The 19063-nt window shown below is 40.6% G+C and overlaps 1 protein-coding gene across 1 annotated transcript; it reads right to left on the bottom strand.

The window, feature by feature from the left end:
* Nucleotides 1-338: 338 nt before the first annotated feature.
* Nucleotides 339-18670, bottom strand: LOC131683750 (sodium- and chloride-dependent GABA transporter 1). Its single transcript, XM_058966008.1, has 8 exons — nucleotides 17974-18670; nucleotides 2272-2539; nucleotides 2114-2215; nucleotides 1871-2054; nucleotides 1548-1815; nucleotides 1382-1485; nucleotides 955-1324; nucleotides 339-895 (listed from the first exon to the last, which is right to left on the bottom strand). Exons 1-8 carry the CDS (start codon nucleotides 18184-18186, stop codon nucleotides 668-670), a joined length of 1737 nt encoding a protein of 578 aa, XP_058821991.1. The 5' UTR covers nucleotides 18187-18670; the 3' UTR covers nucleotides 339-667.
* Between the last annotated feature and the right edge of the window lie 393 nt (nucleotides 18671-19063).

The raw sequence follows: 19063 nt of genomic DNA, 5'->3' as shown, positions 1-19063 counted from the left end.
TGACATCGAACATATTGTCTGGGCGAACATCGGCTAATGGACTCCCTTCGGGCCTAAGGAAGACCACTCAAGGTACCAGCTTTGAATGAAATAGCAAGCCGCGATTTCCCCTATACGTCCCCCATCCATCCCTTCCTAAAAAGAATCAAAATCCAAATTTATCCCCTTTTTTCTTGATCTCAAAAAACTGCCTAAATCATTTAGAAGGATTCCTTGCGGATCCCAGGAGGAGTCTTCAAAACTTTCAGTCAGAATTATTTAGGCCTGTGATAATATAAGCATATTCATTTCTTAGTATTCAATAATTTATTTCAACAGACAATATTTTTTGGTTTTTATTTAAGGAAAATAATTCAATTTGATATACAAATATTCAATTTAGTACAAGCAATACAAAAAATCCGATCACCGTGCGACAGTTGCCATCCACTGCACTGCTTCAAAAATAGTGCCAATACACTTGGATTTCTTTCGAACTCATCCTAGCTGAAACGAGAAACTGAAGCAATCTTTTCCAAAATTACCATTTCTGCTTCTTTACGGTATCCCTCGACGATCCTTAGTGTCATCCCCCGAAGCCTGAAACTACGCTCACTCGAAAAGTCCACAACCACTCGAAAACCTCGTCTAATGTCAGTTCTGAAAACAAGTTACCTGCCCTGCCGGATCAACCGGGTACCACCATACTTACAACACAGATCGCCGGAGTAGTGACAACCCAGCAGAATTTCCACCAGGCAAGTGGGTAGTAACCGATCATGTCCTTGATACCGTCGTAGAAACGATCCACACCGAAAGCCCATGCGATCGAGATGCACTCGAAGAACATCAGGAACAGTAAACAGAAACCGCTCACAGCATATGAGTCCAGGATTTGGAACACGTACATTCCGCCCTGTTAAGAATTGGCTGATAATTCAAACATGACATGGAAAAAGACCCAAGCAAACCCACCTCCGTAATACACGTCAAACCAACTAGGTAACTAATTAGACACACCACACCGATAAACAACTCCTTGCGCCGTCTGAGCAGATGGGGCCATTCGTCGATGACGGCCGTGATAAATCCTTCCATCGTACAGAATTGCGAATCGAGACCGATCAGCAGCAGCATAAAGAAGAACAGACACGACCACAGCGGGGCACCCGGCAGTTGTAGGACGGCCGAAGGATATGCCAAAAATGCCAACCCAGGACCGGAGGCTGCGACTTCCGCAACGGGCCTCTGTTGTTCATGAGACATAAATCCAACCACGGAGAAGATAACGAACCCGGCAAACATACTGGTACTCGAATTGACCGCACATACGATCAGTGCATCTCTGTTCGAAAATGATACATAAGTTTAGGAATTGAGGAAAACTGACGAGTGATCTTACTTGTAGACGTTGTTGGTGAATTTGTTGTAACTTCCCAGCGCGACCAGTGTTCCCAAACCGAGACCGTACGAGAAGAAGATTTGCGTTACAGCATCAATCCACACCTAGACGATAACGAAAATACTCAGAAACTGTCAGAAAACAGGGGTAACTAACAGTTTCGTACCTCTGATTCGGATAATTTCGACAAGTTAGGGGTGACATAAAACTTAATACCCTCAGCCGCTCCGGGCAGAGTGATGCCACGAATCAGCAGAATGGTCATCAGGAAGTAGGGAAACAGGGCAGTGAAGTACACGACCTTTCCAGTCCATTTGACACCTTTCCAGATGCAGAAATAACACAGGATCCAAACCAGCAACAAGGTTCCAGCGAGTTCCCATCGAATCGAACCTACCTCATCGATACCACTCGAAATCATCAAAGTACGACGCCTGAAAGAAATGTGATCAGCTTCAATCTTAACTGGATCGCGAAAACTAAACATACTCCCAAAATTCCTTCACGGGATCGGACATTTCCGTCACGGATACGTTGTTTGAGTTCAGAGAGCATATTTTGGTCAGTGTGTTGTTGACACCCAGCGATTCCCAACAAAGCAAATTCTTCCGATCGTAGGGATTCACACAGTTCACAGAGTTCCACGCATTATCACAGGTACGCCAGGGAACGTCTGTCCAACGAAAAATTATGGGTTTGATATCATAGCAGGATAGAACTTCGACGACTTACCAGTGCGTAGTGACATGAAAAAGTAAAAGATAGCCCACGCCAAAATAACGATATAGTACACGTTCATCCAACAGGACATTACGGCTGCCGCATAACCAATACCTGTTCGAAAAGTCGTCAGTAGTCAGTCGGTATGTTTTCCATATTTAAAAACCTACCTTTAAAGATGGGTGCAATCTTGAACACACCCAGTCCACCGATGGTCAACATCTGTCCCAGGGCCAGTTCCATGAAAAACATGGGAATCCCCGCCAGGAAGAGGGTAAGGAAGTACGGTATCAGGAAAGCTCCGCCACCATTTTTGTAGCAGAGGTAAGGAAAACGCCACACATTGCCCAGTCCGATGGCCAACCCGACGACGGACAGGATAAAGTCCAGCTTCGAACCCCAGGAACCGCGATCTGGCAGTTGCTCCTTCTTTGATACCTGTTTCCGGTGAGAAGGAGAGAGAGTAGAATGATGTTCAGGATTATACTAGGATTTGTGTAAAAGGGTGTAATAATATAGAAGATGTGGTTTTCAGTTCACTTCAATAGTTGTAATTATAGATAATCAATTTTTCACCTTAGGCAGAAATATAACAAAGTGCTACGGATTAGCTTGCTAGCCGAATCATGAATTGATTTGATACGGATGTTTCCACCTCATAACCCCCCACCCCAAGGGTGTCGTTCAGTTGATTTGTCTAGAAGATAATTAATATTTTGACAGATGACAAAATTCGTTAAATTTGCAGACATTGCTTTTCCTTCAAAAGAAAGTAACAAGATAAATTTTGAATATTCCGCAAACAACAAGTGTCCAACTAGAAAATTTCCATCGTGGGAAAATACTGTAATAATTCCCTATTTTCCATATGCGATAACAATAATAGTAAATAGGACACCTTCCGCCTGACCAAGACATCAGTCTACCACCTACAACGGTGAAAGTAAAAGTGATGTGCCAAGTCGAGTTACACCAACACAAGACCACAAGCTATTTGATAGTAACACAAAAAACCAGAGGAAATATGGGAGCACGAATTACACCATTGTCAAGTAAAATATTCTTTACTTCACACAGAGCATCCAGCAAAGAAATTGCACGGAAAGAAATCGTTAATAAATTTATGCAAAAGAATTCGGCAGTGTGCAGAGTTGAATGAAATTGGAAATTATTAGGGATATCTTCTAAATAACACACGTGATTCACAAGCCAGCAAGATATATCGTGAGTAATGTACTATTGATCAAGAACCAGTTCACGAATACATGAACAATATTTTATGATTAAGTGAACTATTTCAGAAGCACGATTATTGAATCATGCCTAAAATTTTAGGAATCATGAATTTGTTCACGAGGAATGAAAGGATTCATAAATAATCTTTCCTCGTGAACTATTTCACGAAATTCGGAATGAATTTCGTGAAATAACTTGCGAGGAAAAATCCAGCTTATTTTGATTTTATGAACTACTTCACAGCCACGAAAACCAGATCATAATCAAGATGTAATAAATCATGAATCAGTTCGCGTCGTATAACCAAACTCTCAAAAATGTACTTAAAGCTATAAATCACGAATCAACCTTTGGCCCATGAATTCTGTTCATAAAGTTGTGAACTAATTCGCGTATAGAAAACCGATATTGCAATGACATGGCGGAAATCGTGGTTGAAGTTCACAAAATAAAATCTAATATCTGTATTAATAAAAGCGTTATGCAGGCGTTACTGAAGGTAATTTTTTTATAAAACTACAGAACTCATGATTTTTGTTCATGGTCCTGTTTTAGTAATATACAAGCATGATTGTTCCAGAATAATCGCATTTTTTGCAACTACTGTAATCTCGATATGATAGTGACAGTTAATTTGCACAGGCATCTCGTCGAAAATTTGTTCTGCTGTGTACATTATAACTGAAAATTTAATTTTTTTTTTTGATTTTCCAATCTTTCGCAAAATTTTGAAGCCGAAACCCAATTTCGTAAGAAAAATAAAGAATTGTAAAAATAATAATAAAAATAACTTTGTAAAACGGAACAATGATATGGAGAAGATCTGTGCGGAATTTCAAAACGATTGATCCAGGAGTTTTTGAGTCATAGTGTACACCGCATTTTTTTGAGGCACCTTATGAATATCCACTGTCATTCAAATGTCAAATTTTCAATAACTTGCAATGAAAATTTGGGAAAATTTTGTTCAAATGTTACGTTATTGTATGGAAATTGATTGAAGAGACTAACACTCTCTGAATCACAAAAAAAAATCTTGGGAACGATATTTCTTATCACCAAAAATGACTAACCCCCCACCTCCCCTAAACAATTACTTCTAAAATGTTCTCTATTGTTAAGGTAAATGGTGCGTCAACAGGGCGGTCAGGCCCGTAGCCAGGATTTTGTTTCGGGAGGGGCTTAAAAATTATTGCATAAATGTATTAATTCTGATGACTTGAAACAATCACTGGAAACTGAACGTAATTATGAAAAGTTCTTAGTGAAAACAATTCCAAAAATAAGACAATAGACACTAAAAACTCTAATAATATGTTGCCTGTTACAAGAAAGGCTATAGTGCATCGACGAATTAAATTTGATTATTTTTGATTTACAAGTTAGAAATTTCTCTAGTTACAAAAATGAATAGTCAAGAGCTCAAAGTATTAAGGGCTGCTTGAAAATGCTACGCTGCATGCTACGCTGCTTGAAAATGCTACACATTCGATACACCTTTACAATTTGTAGAAGACGCTAAATTGGAATGAGTAGAAAAATATCCAAAAACCCGTCTCATGAAACTTTACACGCATTTGCTAATCAGAAGAACGAAACCAACGTCAAGGTTGTCCCCATGAATAGGAATATATCAGTGTGAAATCAAAGTTTACCGTTGCAAAGAATGTCCGAACAAAGTGAATGTCGAAATTTGCTTCAAATCTTCTGATAAGGCAGGCGATTTGTAGATGCAGAAAATAGGTTCAACTCCTATTTTCATGATCAGGTTTCTTTCTACTATTACTAGCTCTTTGACTTCATCCGAAGTTTGCGTTAACTCGACTTTATGAAATTTTCAATTTAAATGATACTGATCATGTCGTAATCAAAACAATCCTGAAAAAAACACATGTTTTTTTTCATTTGACTCTCATAGGTAATGGGTTAAAGACTATCTTCGACAACATTATCAGGCAACTCAGAATAACTATCTTTTTATCTATTTAAGTTGATTCTTTTTAGGTACTTTTTATATCATTGTACTTATGAATTAAAAATATCGTAGACTGATTTTCCTAGATCCCTAAAACTATAGTAAAAGTCAAAATGTAAAGTGAGTGCAAAAACTACTGATTTCACTACAAAGCAAGAATGCCTTAGCTCTATTGACTTTTGACAATCTTGCAAAACCGTTGTAACTTGAGAAGATTACCTAGATTAAGTAAATATTATATTTGAACATTTTGGTTTTATTTATTTATTTAAAGGTTTTATTTCGGAATTCATGGGGTTTTGGACAATGTCAAATATATATTTCAATGATTTAATCTACTAATGGAAACTACCCAGAATTTAATCTACTGAGCGAAACTGCTCAGAATCTATTCACAAATCGAAAGAAAATTACTTAGCACTGATCACTCAATGCTTCTAATTTACATAAAATTTGGTAAATATAACATTGATGACACCAATATAACTAGAGACTATAAACATAGATAATAATTTCAGCATCACTTGCTTCCGACACATGGAAGAGAACACATCGCACTTGCACCTAATTTGCCGAGGCTTTCTTTTAGAGTTGTCTGTTTTAAATTACAGCAAATTATCCGTTTCCTGTAAAACTTTTGCAAAACTCTTTGCCAATTCATTAAACAAATATGAACACTAATCTGTTTAGTAATAGGTTTGTTTGTGAATAAAAATAATTAGCTCTTGATTTTTTTCAATCATCATCAAGATTGGAAGAGATGTATGATTTCTTGAAGAAAGTTGTAATGTTTGTCTGATTACATGTTTGTTTTATCACTATTTGGGAAAAAGTTTCAATTAAAGTTGTTGCACCTAACGCAACGAAGACGAAATGAGAAGATCAGAGCGCAATTCGGAAAGAACTCGTGTTGAGTGTATAGTAAAGATAGAAGAGTGATCTTGAGTCGATTTAGATTGGTTGATTTTTTCCTCTCTTTGCTCTCTTATTTAAGATTATCTCTCTCATTTTATTCCAAGACGAGCAAAAACGGAACGAAAGACTGTCACATACTTAAGACATGAAATCGAAACTGTTATCCCAACTTATTGACTTATAGATTCAATCAGTCCCAACATTTTAGTCCCTCTTCGTGATTGCCTATTATTTTACCACTTTTTGCCCGGTCCACTTTTAAAAGAATTTTTTTTGCACGTTTGTCGAAGATATCACGGATTTACGGATTAACAGTGTATTAGTACGGAACGAATTACTCGTAACAATGAAATGAAGCGTTAATAAAAATGGTATTGCGTTAAAATGACGCGAAATGAAAATTCTATTCTCGGCTCAATCGTTCTCAGATAAATTGAAATACTTTTTGTGTAGCGCAGAGTAGTGTACAGAGAACAGAGTGTACAGTGTGCACTGACCTAATACAGAAATTCAAAATTGTGCGCAATTCAAAAACTTATCATTTAAAAATAACAAACTGGGTCGTGGGTCTTTTATATATTTCCTTATGTAAACAATAAAAATAATATAACGAGTTTATGTGGTTGTCCTACAGATCTCGCGCAAGCGCTTAGCCATTGCACGTGGAAACCTGTTTACGAGGCGAGGAAATATTTTTTTCCTCACCAACTATGTCTTGGGGGGGAGTAGTTCATTTCTATCTCGCTATTGTACATTTCCGTGTCATCATCGTAGTTGCTGCCTTTATGTTCGCGAATATCTTCCTTGCTTTTCGCCCTCAATAATTGCCCTTCCAAATAGATTCCATTTCTCCCAAATGTGACATTAATCTGCGAGTAAGCGGTATCCGATCTTGTAGCGGAACATTCATTTTCTCATAGTCCATATACAGAAGGATCTTAATTATAGCATTGTCACACACAACCTTGTGCTTTAAGTTGTGCGAAATGAATGGTTTCGTCTGCACTAATTTGTTGAGCGCTAAATGCCTGCCATGATAGAACTGGATAGAGCCGGTTTCCGAAAGTCTAATCTCTATTTACACCTTCAGGATGCGAATGATCAATAATTTTATAATCACCGCATTTGGCTGGAGCACCAATTCTTGCTTCTGCTAATCACTAATCTCGACAGATTATTACAGCTACAATTAAAGTAACAGTCTCTTGTATTCTTCAGACAAGGCACACAATATAAAAGTTACTTTTTTGTTGTTCGCTTCGCACTGGCTCGAGCAAAAGCATAAAGCACACTGAATTTCGTGACCATTGCCTTCGGTGGTTAGAAATAGCCTTCTTTAACTTTTTCTCAATAATTTGTTCAAACCAAATAAGCAACAAGTTTTGTTAAAAGTCACCGGTTTTTTAAATTTATTTTTGAAAAATTTCGGGGGGGGCTTTAGCCCCCTAGCCCCCCCTCTGGCTACGTGCCTGGTTGAATGACGTAATTATAATCTGTATACATGGTCGCGTTTTCAAGTTATGCACTTTTAACGTAAAGAACATTATTTATAAATTTAGTATCTTTAGTAACGTTGTTGAGAATGATATTTGAAACAAGTTTGTCGAAGACACGAGACCCTTATACTACAGTTCACGATTGAATGACTACTATTTAATAATTTTGTCAACTTTTTCACGAGTATGAATTGTCACTCGTGATTATTATACTAGGAATCATGAACCAGCTTTCGAAGAAATGAAGAATGATTATTATGTACTGTTTTACAGTTACACATGCACAGTGATACGAAACGCTAAAAACGTGGGCTTAATGCATTAGAGGCCAAACCATATATATATTAACAAGGTGTCTTTGTAGGAATTTTCCGTATGAATGTTCCCCACAATTCGATAAAAATTTAAAATTAGGCTTGGCTTACTATGATCGAACTAGCCTAATTTTAAATTTTTATCAGCTTGTGGGGGTATGCATGCGTACGAACAACAAAGACACCCTGGTAATATATTCGGTGGTTTGGCCTCTAGTGAATTAAGTTCACGTTTTGACTTTGTCATATAGAAAGGTTATGCAATCATTCTGAAAATTGTCAAACTAATCACGGCCCGGAGGACCGTGTGTCACACACCATTCGACTGAAATATACAACCGGCTGCAATTGAATTTTGTATTGATTGGACTTCCGGTTCCGGAGTTATAAGTTGAACAGTGCGGCCACACAGCAAAATCCCACATACCATGATATAAAAATGATGAAAAACTTAAAATGGGTGCAGATTTGCCAATCTAGATCAATGATGGCTAACCAAAGTCGCTTTGACTACATTGGCCACCTAAGGCGGTTCTGGATTCCATATAAGCAGGAACTGAAAAAACCTCAAAGGGGAAGTAAAGGAAAATTTCAAAATTGAATTTGTATTTTTGATGCCAAAAGTCTTCAAAGTGCATGAAACGTCGAGATTTGATGTAATTTCGAAAAACATTTTTTTTGACGAGAATTGACTTTTTTGGAAGCACATTTTTGCCTTTCTCATACAGAAAGGCTATGCAATCACTTTGAAAATCGTCAACCCAATCCCTAATTTTTTCACTTATAGGGGTTTGTTGTATATTACAACAGGGACGTAGCTAGGGGTATGTAGTGAGGAATTGTTACCGACCCCCCCCCCCTCCCCACATTGCACACCCTTCCCAGAACCCTTTTCCTCCACAAGTCCCCCCCATCGAGCCACCTCCTCTCAAAGCCCCCCTAATAATCTCCCTCAAACGTATACCTCACGCACCGTCTTCAGACCCACCCCTCACTCAATCCAATCACCTTCACCCACTGGGCATACCAATATAGGCTGAGGGTGGTTTGGTTACGAGTTATTCATCCCCTTGACACATACACCCCCGCATGATAAAATAAGTTAGCCGAAAGACAACACTGAGTTAATGCTAATTAAATATTATATATTTTTGTTTCAAGCAGGGGCGGATCCAGAACAAAATTTCGTAGTGTGTCTGAAATTTCGATTTCGAAATGAACACATTACGTAATAAGCAAAAACCAGTGAAAAAAATGGTTTCAAATGATTTCGGGTTTGAAACTACTTTAAACTTTAGACTGGTTTAAAATTTTTTAACAAGCAGAAAATTTTCGGCGGAGTCCGGACCCTCGGATCCTCTTCCTTGATCCGCCGTTGGTTTCAAGCGCTGTTTCAGTGTCTACACATAGTATCCCAAGATCGGGGCTGTCGCTCCATTGTGTGTATGTGCAAATCGTACTGAATATGTAATATACATTTCCACTATTGTATTGAACTTAACCAGCCATCTGGATTCGTTGTTCGACTTGCGCTCGGATAAGACGTGTGCTAGTGCTTTTGCAGTTGCCTTCCCCGGCTCAGTTTTTATTGTGTCCAGTGCTCAGTGCAGTGTCAAAGCCAGTTGTGATTGCTAGGCCTTTGTTTCGAAAACAAAGTGTGTCGTGCTGGTATTGTCAGCCAGTCCCAGCAAAGGTCATCGGCATCGAAAAGATAAGTACCTGTTTCCCTTCTACTATTATTTTCTGTTTTGCCCTTGATACATTCCGTTACTGCTCTTTTTATCGTTCTTTGCGCGAAGTGCTGATCTCGCGCTAAAATGTCCCTCGACGGTCAGCCCACCGATGATAATATGGATGATGAAACATCCCCTGATAAGCCTCCTACCAAACCCCCTCGCCTAAAAGCATACCCAGAGAACTCGACTGGGCCATTTGTGGTTTACTTCCGGACCACCAATAAATCATTTGATATTTTGAAAATATCACGTGATCTGACAGAGCATTACTCGGCCGTGACCCAGATTACAAAGGTTCGCGCGAATAAGTTAAAAATTGTTGTTAGCGACCTCGCACAGGCAAACGGGATTGCTTCCTGTACCCGCTTTACGCAGCATTATAGGGTGTATGTACCGTGTGTAGATGTAGAGGTCGACGGGGTCATAACCGAGGCGAGTTTGACATGCGAGGACGTGCTGAAGTATGGGGCTGGCTGTTTTAAAAACCCCCTACTAAAGCCGGTGAAAATATTAGACTGCAAGAAATTGCACACGCTCGCTGGAGATAAAGAATCCTATATACCATCAGCCTCGCTTCGGGTGACTTTCGCCGGATCGTCTCTTCCAAATTATGTCCTTCTGGATAGGGTTCGCCTGCCTGTACGCCTGTTTGTACCGCGGGTAATGAACTGCAGCAACTGCAAACAGTTGGGCCACACAGCCACCTTTTGTGGCAATAAAAAACGATGTGGCAAGTGCGGTGGAGAGCATGAGGATGACTCTTGTGACAAAGACACTGAAAAGTGTGTTTACTGCGGGGGCCCTCCGCATGCTCTTAAATCATGCCCTGCGTACAAACAGCGCGGGGATAAAATTAAGCGCTCCCTCAAGGAACGCTCGAAGCGCTCTTATGCAGAAATGTTAAAGAATGCTTCGCCATCTGTCCTTTCGGAAAACTCCTTTGCTCTTTTGGCTCCTGTTGAGCAAGAATCTGATAATCCACAAGAGGGAACATCTTTCGTTAACCCGGGGGAGTCCAGGAAGCGGAGAAATCCTGCCTCCCCTAGACTGCCCCGTAAGGGTCCCAAGGTGTCCTCCTCTGAGAGTGCGCCAACCACATCTAATAAATCCAACGGAAGTGCTGCACTAATGCCGAAGCAATCTGCTCCTGGATTTGGAAATTTTAATTCAAACAAGGAGTACCCACCACTTCCAGGGACACCAGAAACCCCAAGTGTCCCTCTTTTTCAAACAGACACTCAGTCCAGTAATGGACTAATGAAATTTTCTGACATCGTGGACTTAATTTTCACAGCTTTCAATGTTACCGATCCTCTTAAAAGCCTTCTGATACGTTTTCTCCCTATAGTGCAAACATTTTTGAAGCAGTTGACTACTAAATGGCCCCTCCTTGCAGCGATCGTATCCTTCGATGGCTAAGTCATCGAACGAGGTCACTGATTCGATCACTGTTCTACAGTGGAACAGCAGAAGTATCCTCCCGAAAATTGATTCCTTTAAATTTTTACTAAATAGTTTAAAATGTGATGTTTTCGCATTATGTGAAACTTGGTTAACTTCCGATATAAATCTCAACTTCCACGACTTTAATATAATTCGTCTGGATCGAGAAAACCCCTATGGAGGAGTACTTTTGGGGATTAAAAAGTGCTATTCTTTCAACCGAATTAACCTCCCTTCGACACCAGGCATTGAAGTTGTCGCTTGTGAAATAAGGATCAAAAGCAAATACCTTAGCATTGCTTCCATCTACATTCCCCCTAGAGCGTCGGTAGGGAACCGAACGCTTTGTAATATCACGGAATTCCTACCGGCACCGCGGCTAGTTCTAGGAGACTTTAACTCGCACGGTACGGTATGGGGTGGTCTTCACGATGATAACAGATCAACATTAATCCAAGATCTTTGCGACAATTTCAACATGACCATCTTAAACACGGGAGAAATGACACGGATTCCTACACCACCAACACGCGCAAGCGCGTTGGATTTATCTCTATGCTCGACTTCGCTACAGTTAGATTGCACGTGGAAGGTGATCCCTGATCCCCACGGTAGCGACCATTTGCCTATCGTAATTTCAATTGCCAACGGTTCAAGACCATCAGAAACAATCAATGTCTCATATGACCTCACACGGAACATTGATTGGAAGAGTTACGCGACCGCGATATCCGCTAAAATCGAATCCATTCAAGAACTTCCTCCGGAGGAAGAGTACAGGTTTTTGGCTGGCTTGATTCTCGACAGTGCGAATCAAGCTCAGACTAAACCAGTACCGGGCGCGAACACCCACGGACGATCTCCCACCCTGTGGTGGGACAAAGAGTGTTCAGAACTGTACGCGGAAAAGTCCACTGCGTATAAAACCTTTCGGGACGACGGGTTACCCGATAGCTATCGACAGTACGCGTCGCTATAAAAGCGAATGAAGTGTTTGATGAAAGCCAAGAAACGCAGTTATTGGCGCCGGTTCGTCGACGGGTTAACGAGAGAAACAGCGATGAGCACTCTTTGGGGTACGGCTCGACGTATGCGTAACCGAAATAGTATTAACGAGAACGTGGAATATTCAAACCGCTGGATATTCGCCTTCGCCAAGAAGATCTGTCCAGACTCTGTCCCGGTACAGAAAACATACCACGCCGCGTCTCCTCACGATACCGCGAACGAAACACCGTTTTCGATGGTGGAGTTCTCACTTGCCCTCTTATCGTGCAACAATAACGCCCCGGGGTTAGACAGAATCAAATTCAACTTGTTGAAGAATCTGCCTGATTCTGCTAAAAGGCGTTTGCTGAATTTATTTAACAAGTTCCTTGAGGGTAACATTGTTCCTCACGACTGGAGGCAAGTGAAGGTCATCGCCATCGCAAAACCGGGAAAACCAGCCTCCGACCACAACTCGTACCGACCGATTGCAATGCTTTCCTGTATCCGGAAGTTGTTCGAGAAAATGATCTTGTTTCGCCTCGACAATTGGGTCGAAGCAAATGGCTTACTGTCAGATACACAATTTGGCTTCCGCAAAGGCAAAGGGACGAACGATTGCCTTGCGTTGCTTTCTACAGAAATCCAAATGGCCTATGCTAACAAAGAGCAGATGGCATCAGTCTTCTTGGATATTAAGGGGGCTTTTGACTCAGTTTCTATCAACATTCTGTCAGAGAAGCTGCACCAGCATGGTCTTTCGCCGATTTTAAATAACTTTTTGCTAAACCTGTTGTCTGAGAAGCATATGCATTTTTCGCATGGCGACTTAACAACATCGCGATTTAGCTACATGGGTCTTCCCCAGGGCTCATGTCTAAGTCCCCTACTCTACAATTTTTACGTGAATGACATTGACGATTGTCTTGCCAATTCATGCACGCTAAGGCAACTTGCAGACGACGGGGTGGTCTCTGTTACAGGGCCCAAAGCTGCCGATTTGCAAGAACCATTACAAGATACTTTGGACAATTTGTCTGCTTGGGCTCTTCAGCTGGGTATCGAGTTCTCCACGGAGAAAACTGAGCTGGTCGTCTTTTCTAGGAAGCGTGAGCCGGCGCAACTCCAGCTTCTACTCATGGGTGTAACGATCAATCAGGTCTTCACATTTAAATATCTCGGGGTCTGGTTCGACTCGAAAGGTACCTGGGGATGTCACATTAGGTATCTGAAACAAAAATGCCAACAAAGGATCAATTTTCTCCGGACAATAACTGGAACATGGTGGGGTGCCCACCCAGGAGACCTAATTAGGTTGTATCAAACAACGATACTGTCGGTAATGGAATACGGATGCTTCTGCTTTCGCTCCGCGGCGAACATACATTTCATCAAACTCGAAAGAATTCAGTATCGTTGTTTGCGTATCGCCTTAGGGTGCATGCAGTCGACCCATACGATGAGTCTCGAAGTGCTGTCGGGCGTTCTCCCGTTGAAAAATCGATTTTGGGAACTCTCATATCGATTGCTCATTCGATGCGATATCTTGAACCCGTTGGTGATTGAAAACTTCGAAAGACTCGTCGAGCTTAATTCTCAAACCCGTTTTATGTCCTTGTACTTCGACTACATGGCACAGAGCATCAATCCTTCTTCGTATAATCCCAACCATGCCCGTTTTCTAGATACTTCTGATTCTACTGTATTCTTCGACACATCCATGAAGGAAGAGATTCGTGGAATACCGGACCATATACTCCCACAAGTGATCCCCAATATATTTTATAATAAATTCCGAGAAGTCGACTGTGACAAAATGTTCTACACTGACGGATCGAATCTCGATGGGTCCACTGGCTTCGGTATCTTCAATAATACTATCACCGCTTCATTCAAGCTCAATGATCCCGCTTCAGTTTACGTCGCAGAATTAGCTGCTATTCAGTACACCCTTGGGATCATCGACACTCTGCCCACAGATCACTACTTCATCGTTTCGGACAGCCTCAGCTCTATCGAGGCTCTTCGTGCGATGAAGCCCAAAAAACAATTCCCGTATTTTCTGGGGAAGATACGGGAGTCCTTGTATACGTTATCTGAAAAATCTTACCAGATTACCTTTGTTTGGGTCCCCTCTCATTGCTCTATCCCGGGCAATGAAAAGGCCGACTCATTAGCAAAGGTGGGCGCATTAAATGGTGACATATACGAAAGACCAATCTGCTTCAACGAATTTTTTAGTATTTGTCGTCAGAGGACACTCAACAGTTGGCAAACCTCGTGGAGCAATGGTGAACTTGGACGATGGCTACATTCGATTATCCCAAAGGTATCAACGAAGCCTTGGTTCAGGGGGATGGATGTGGGTCGGGATTTTATTCGTGTAATGTCCCGGCTCATGTCTAACCACTACACGTTGCATGCACATTTGCGGCGTATTGGGCTTGCGGAGAGTGGTCTGTGCGCTTGTGACGAGGGTTATCACGACATCGACCACGTTGTCTGGGTTTGTGCCGAGTATTGTGACGCCAGGTCTCTGTTAAAGGATTCCCTTCGGGCCCGAGGTAGACCACCCAATGTCCCAGTCCGGGATATGCTAGCAAATCGCGATCTCCCCTATATGTCCCTTATTTACAATTTCATTAAAACGATAAATATCCCAATTTAGCCCCTCTCTTTTATTTCTTGTTTTTAGAAATTTCCTCTTGCTTTGTGGAACCGATCAGCTGCAGAGTGCCACTATGTAACCGCCGTCGCCTTTACCACTACGCCTGCATAGAAGGAAACTGAAGCGAGAGCGACTTGATGTCCGATGACTTTTTAAGGATTCCCCGCGGGTCCGAAGAATACCATCCGCCAACCCGGTACTCGACGACTTACTAGACTGAGGCGCAAATTTGTTTCGCTGATCTCCCGTTTGCGCGATAGTTGCAAGTTTTGCTCTTCTTTCCCTGTCACCATATACGTCTTCTCTCCCCTGTCCTCGATACACCTGCTGCTACACTGATGTGGAAATAGGCCCCCCTCTGAAATATCTTGACCAAGCATAAGTCTTCGTTAAAAAATCAAATTTGATTTCTGTATTCCTAGTTTTAAGATAGCTGTAATTTTTACTCTTTATTGAAACTCTTGTCCTCCATCTTGTAAATAGAATTGTATCCCTAGTTTTAAGATATCTGTGAAATTTCTCATAAATATTTGTTCCACCTTTTTTTTTTAAGATAACTGTAAAATATTTCGTAAAATACTATTACTCCCCCACTCCCCCTCTTGTATATCAAACTGAATGTTTTAAAATTTTTCATAAAAAAATCTTTTGGCCCTCTCTTGTATATTGAATCTTATTTCTAGTCTTAAGATAGCTGTAAACTTTTTTTTTCTTGTATAAAAAAATATTTCAACATTGTAACCTCCTAGTTTTAAGATATCCAAAATGTAAAAACAAAAGAATTTGGCACCGCCAAGCTAACGCATTTGTGCCTATCAAATAAACAAATTGAATAAAAAAAAAAAAATAACCAGCCATGAAATCGTAGTTTGGACAAAGAGGAAAGGCACGATGCACCACTAGGTGGATTAAAACAGGTTTTTAGGGTTTCCGATCACCGTGCAGCCCAAACCCATTCACTGAGATGTTAGGGTTTGGCGATTTTTTCCTGAATTCTCAGGGCTTTTTTGAAAGTAAAAACACACATATACAGACATTTACTGATCTCACCGAACTGAGTCGAACGGTATACGAGACTCGGCGTTCCCGGCCTCGGTTAAAAAGCCGACATTCAGGGTGAGGGCATATCCTTTCTATTGAGAAGGGCAAAAATCGCCTTCGCCAAAATTATTTATTTTGAATCATATTGCTTCACCGATTTCTGCAATCTTCAGCTCTTTGGTGCCTCCCGAAGAGCAGTCTTCAGCTGGCACATATCTTCATGAACTAATGAAAAAGTCCTTCCGGTCGTGTCACTTCGGCTTTCGCACATGCTCACATTTATTGCTTCACTTTCGAAGCCCTGCCAGCCGGTGCTGGTGTCTATTGTCATGAAATAAGATTGAACCAATCTCATTCCCTTTGGTAGATACTGTACCGTATTCCAAGTAGAAATTGTTGCGATTCTGACAGTCAGGCTACCCTGGAAGCATTTAGTTTGGTACATTCGAGATCAAAATTAGTAATCGCATATCGAACTCAAATCAAATAACATAGCACTTCAAATGCTATCTATCTTCTATCGGTGCCCAATCATTCCGATATTAATGAAAATGGCTATAACAGGCGCCGTGACTAACTTCGTTGGTCCAGAAGCAGTTCTACCACTGGCGATAAGTTGCACGAGATTTGCTATCAGACTACATCCGAACATGGCAACCATTGATAATAGCTTGCAAACTTGCGTGCAAACCAAAAAAATTTGGTCAGCTCAAAAATGTCAAAAAATCGTCAAAAAAAATTTTTCAGGCACAATTGCAGTATTCTAGTTAGAGCACTGACTGTACAATGTCAACTCAATTATCACAAAACTAGTATTCAGTGTGCTGAGTATTATTCGTGTGATCTTTGTGATTCCGATTACGGAACTTCGATTCATTTGATGTGTAATTGTCCTGCAATTGCAATTGTGTATCCGGATTTTGGGTTCTCCATACATGGATGAACCTATGTACAGAAAGCTGAAAATCAATGATATGGTATTGTTCTTAATGCGGTGTGGTAAAGAGCTATAGAGTTTACTGGGAAGTTCTGAAATCCAAGTCGATTACAGAGAATACTGCAGTGCTTTGCAGTATGGTCGACCGATCGCTGGAATTTTTTGCGAAAAAGGGGTATAAACTGAACTATGGCTTCCGAAAAGTTACGGCGAAAGTTTATAAACATAAACTGGTTAAAGCCGAATTTGAATGACAGTATCTCTTTGAGGGTGTTATCACTCTGTTTTTTCAATGTCCCCTCGGGTGTATTGATATACCGACTCATCGAGAAGTGTCTTTTATTCCCGTAGGAGTGAAGAATACTTCCGTATTGTCTGTGTTCTCTGTGTCGTTATTTTCCCTATCCCTAGCCTTACCACTCCCCAAAACCTTCCCATCAGGAAAATGATTAAAAAACAAATCACGATAAGGCATAAATCTACAACCAACACGGGAAACGAGTCATGTTAGCCAGTCGATACTGTTGCATAATTTCTGAAATAGTTAGAGCAAAAAAATCCAAAAAACTATCATAAATTTTTAAAGAGAAGAGATAGCGAATTAATAGGCTCCATAAAAAGTGGATTTATGAAACATCTACAGCTTTCCGAAACATCACAAAAATGTTAAAAATCAAATAAAGTTATAGCAAAAAAATGTTTTCAAAGAGGGATCTCGATATATACTTTTGTTTCACTATGTAATTGTTTTCCCTTAAGATACACATTTTAAATCTTCGACATTTCTCAGAACAAAATCCCTTTCAAACTGTCCGTGCCTCTGAACTCAGGAAGCAATAAATGAGAGTCATTTTATTGTATCTATTTTTGCTCTGAAAGTCAGGTTGCTGATTCTTATTATTTATTACACGAATCAACAAAACAGAATAATATTAGATATAACGACCGCATTTCCAGCCCTTCTATTTATCTTGATCTCCGGTGTAATTTTCTAGTTTCTGTGTGTATTTCTAAGTAGCGATGGTGATCCGGTAGAACTTACAATGACTTATTGTAACTTATTATTTTTCAAACAAGAAAAACTTCGTGACAATTTTCCCTTTACAGTAATACGGCAAACCAACCTTATTCTGCGTCATCTCGACGACTTGCTGCTGCTGCTGTTGATGATGATGCTGCTTCTGCGTAGAATCTTCCGCCGCTCCCGATCCGGTGTGCTTCAGCAGATTAAGTTCGATAGACGTCGTCCTCGGTGCGTCCTGTTGCTCGTTGTGGTCAACAACATCCAGCGAATTACCTAGACATTCAACCGCTGTCGACGTGGCACCTTCTGTCATATTACGCTACCTGATCCGGGGGCAGTCGAAAGTGCTTCTTCGGCGGGACTGGTGTTCTCGTTCGGCAATTCGTTTGGGGAAGGCGTCGCTGCACAGCGGGTCTGGAACCAGTCGGGGTCGGTTTTTTTGTGTTGGAATTGGAAGGTCCCAGCTGAGGTAAGTGGAGTTCGGGTGGTCCTGGGCGGAGATTCAGTCGAAGGAAAATAAAATAAAATTTGAATAAATGTTGTGATCATTGTCGAATGTTTTAATATTGAATTTTAATCAGAAGACTTTAATGCTGTGTGTGTGAAATCTAGAAGAATCGGATCTGAAACGATAAAGAATAAATTATGTTGACTGGTTATCCATCCGAATTAACACCTGTAAGAACAGAAAAATACACTATTAGTAATAACACAAACAAGTAAAATTTCAAAGCAAAAACCTAACTTCACATTGCTTGTATTGAAGCAACAGCCTGAACTAGGTTATCTTGCGGAAAACACTGACGCAAACATTCCTAGCATTCGAAATCACCGCTGGGAGCGTTGGGCGGAGAAGTGGTTGGTGCAGCCCCAGATTCAAGAATGTTCATATGAAAATGATATTCATGCAACAGGAAGGTAATTACTACCTTCAACATACCCATATTTAATGGCATAGCTACGTGGAATGCGAGTGTGAATGTGATGCCTGAAGGAGGCTCTGTTTGCACGAGATAAGATTTCTGTCGTGCACAGCGTAAGAGTTGCTCGAAAACAAAAGACAAATTTCAGATGAATTATTTTCAACGTAATGGAAGTGCACACTTGTAAACCACCGTGAGTTTTTAGGAATGTGAAAATGGCAGCTTGATTCAATTGTCTCTTACTGAAAGTTTGACTTGAATTACAAA

The sequence above is a fragment of the Topomyia yanbarensis genome, chromosome 2, assembly GCF_030247195.1.
Source record: "Topomyia yanbarensis strain Yona2022 chromosome 2, ASM3024719v1, whole genome shotgun sequence".
In the NCBI taxonomy this organism is placed as follows: domain Eukaryota; kingdom Metazoa; phylum Arthropoda; class Insecta; order Diptera; family Culicidae; genus Topomyia; species Topomyia yanbarensis.
The sequence above is the reverse complement of the archived record's forward strand: the minus strand, read 5'-3'. Positions and strand labels throughout refer to the sequence as shown.

Coding starts and splice junctions, on each gene's coding strand:
- LOC131683750 (XM_058966008.1), bottom strand. CDS start 18,186: ATGACAGAAGGTGCCACGTCGACAGCGGTTGAATGTCTAGGTAATTCG. Junction 2,055..2,113: donor TTTCATGTCACTACGCACTG/GTAAGTCGTCGA, acceptor TTCGTTGGACAG/ACGTTCCCTGGCGTACCTGT. Junction 1,486..1,547: donor CGAAATTATCCGAATCAGAG/GTACGAAACTGT, acceptor GTTATCGTCTAG/GTGTGGATTGATGCTGTAAC.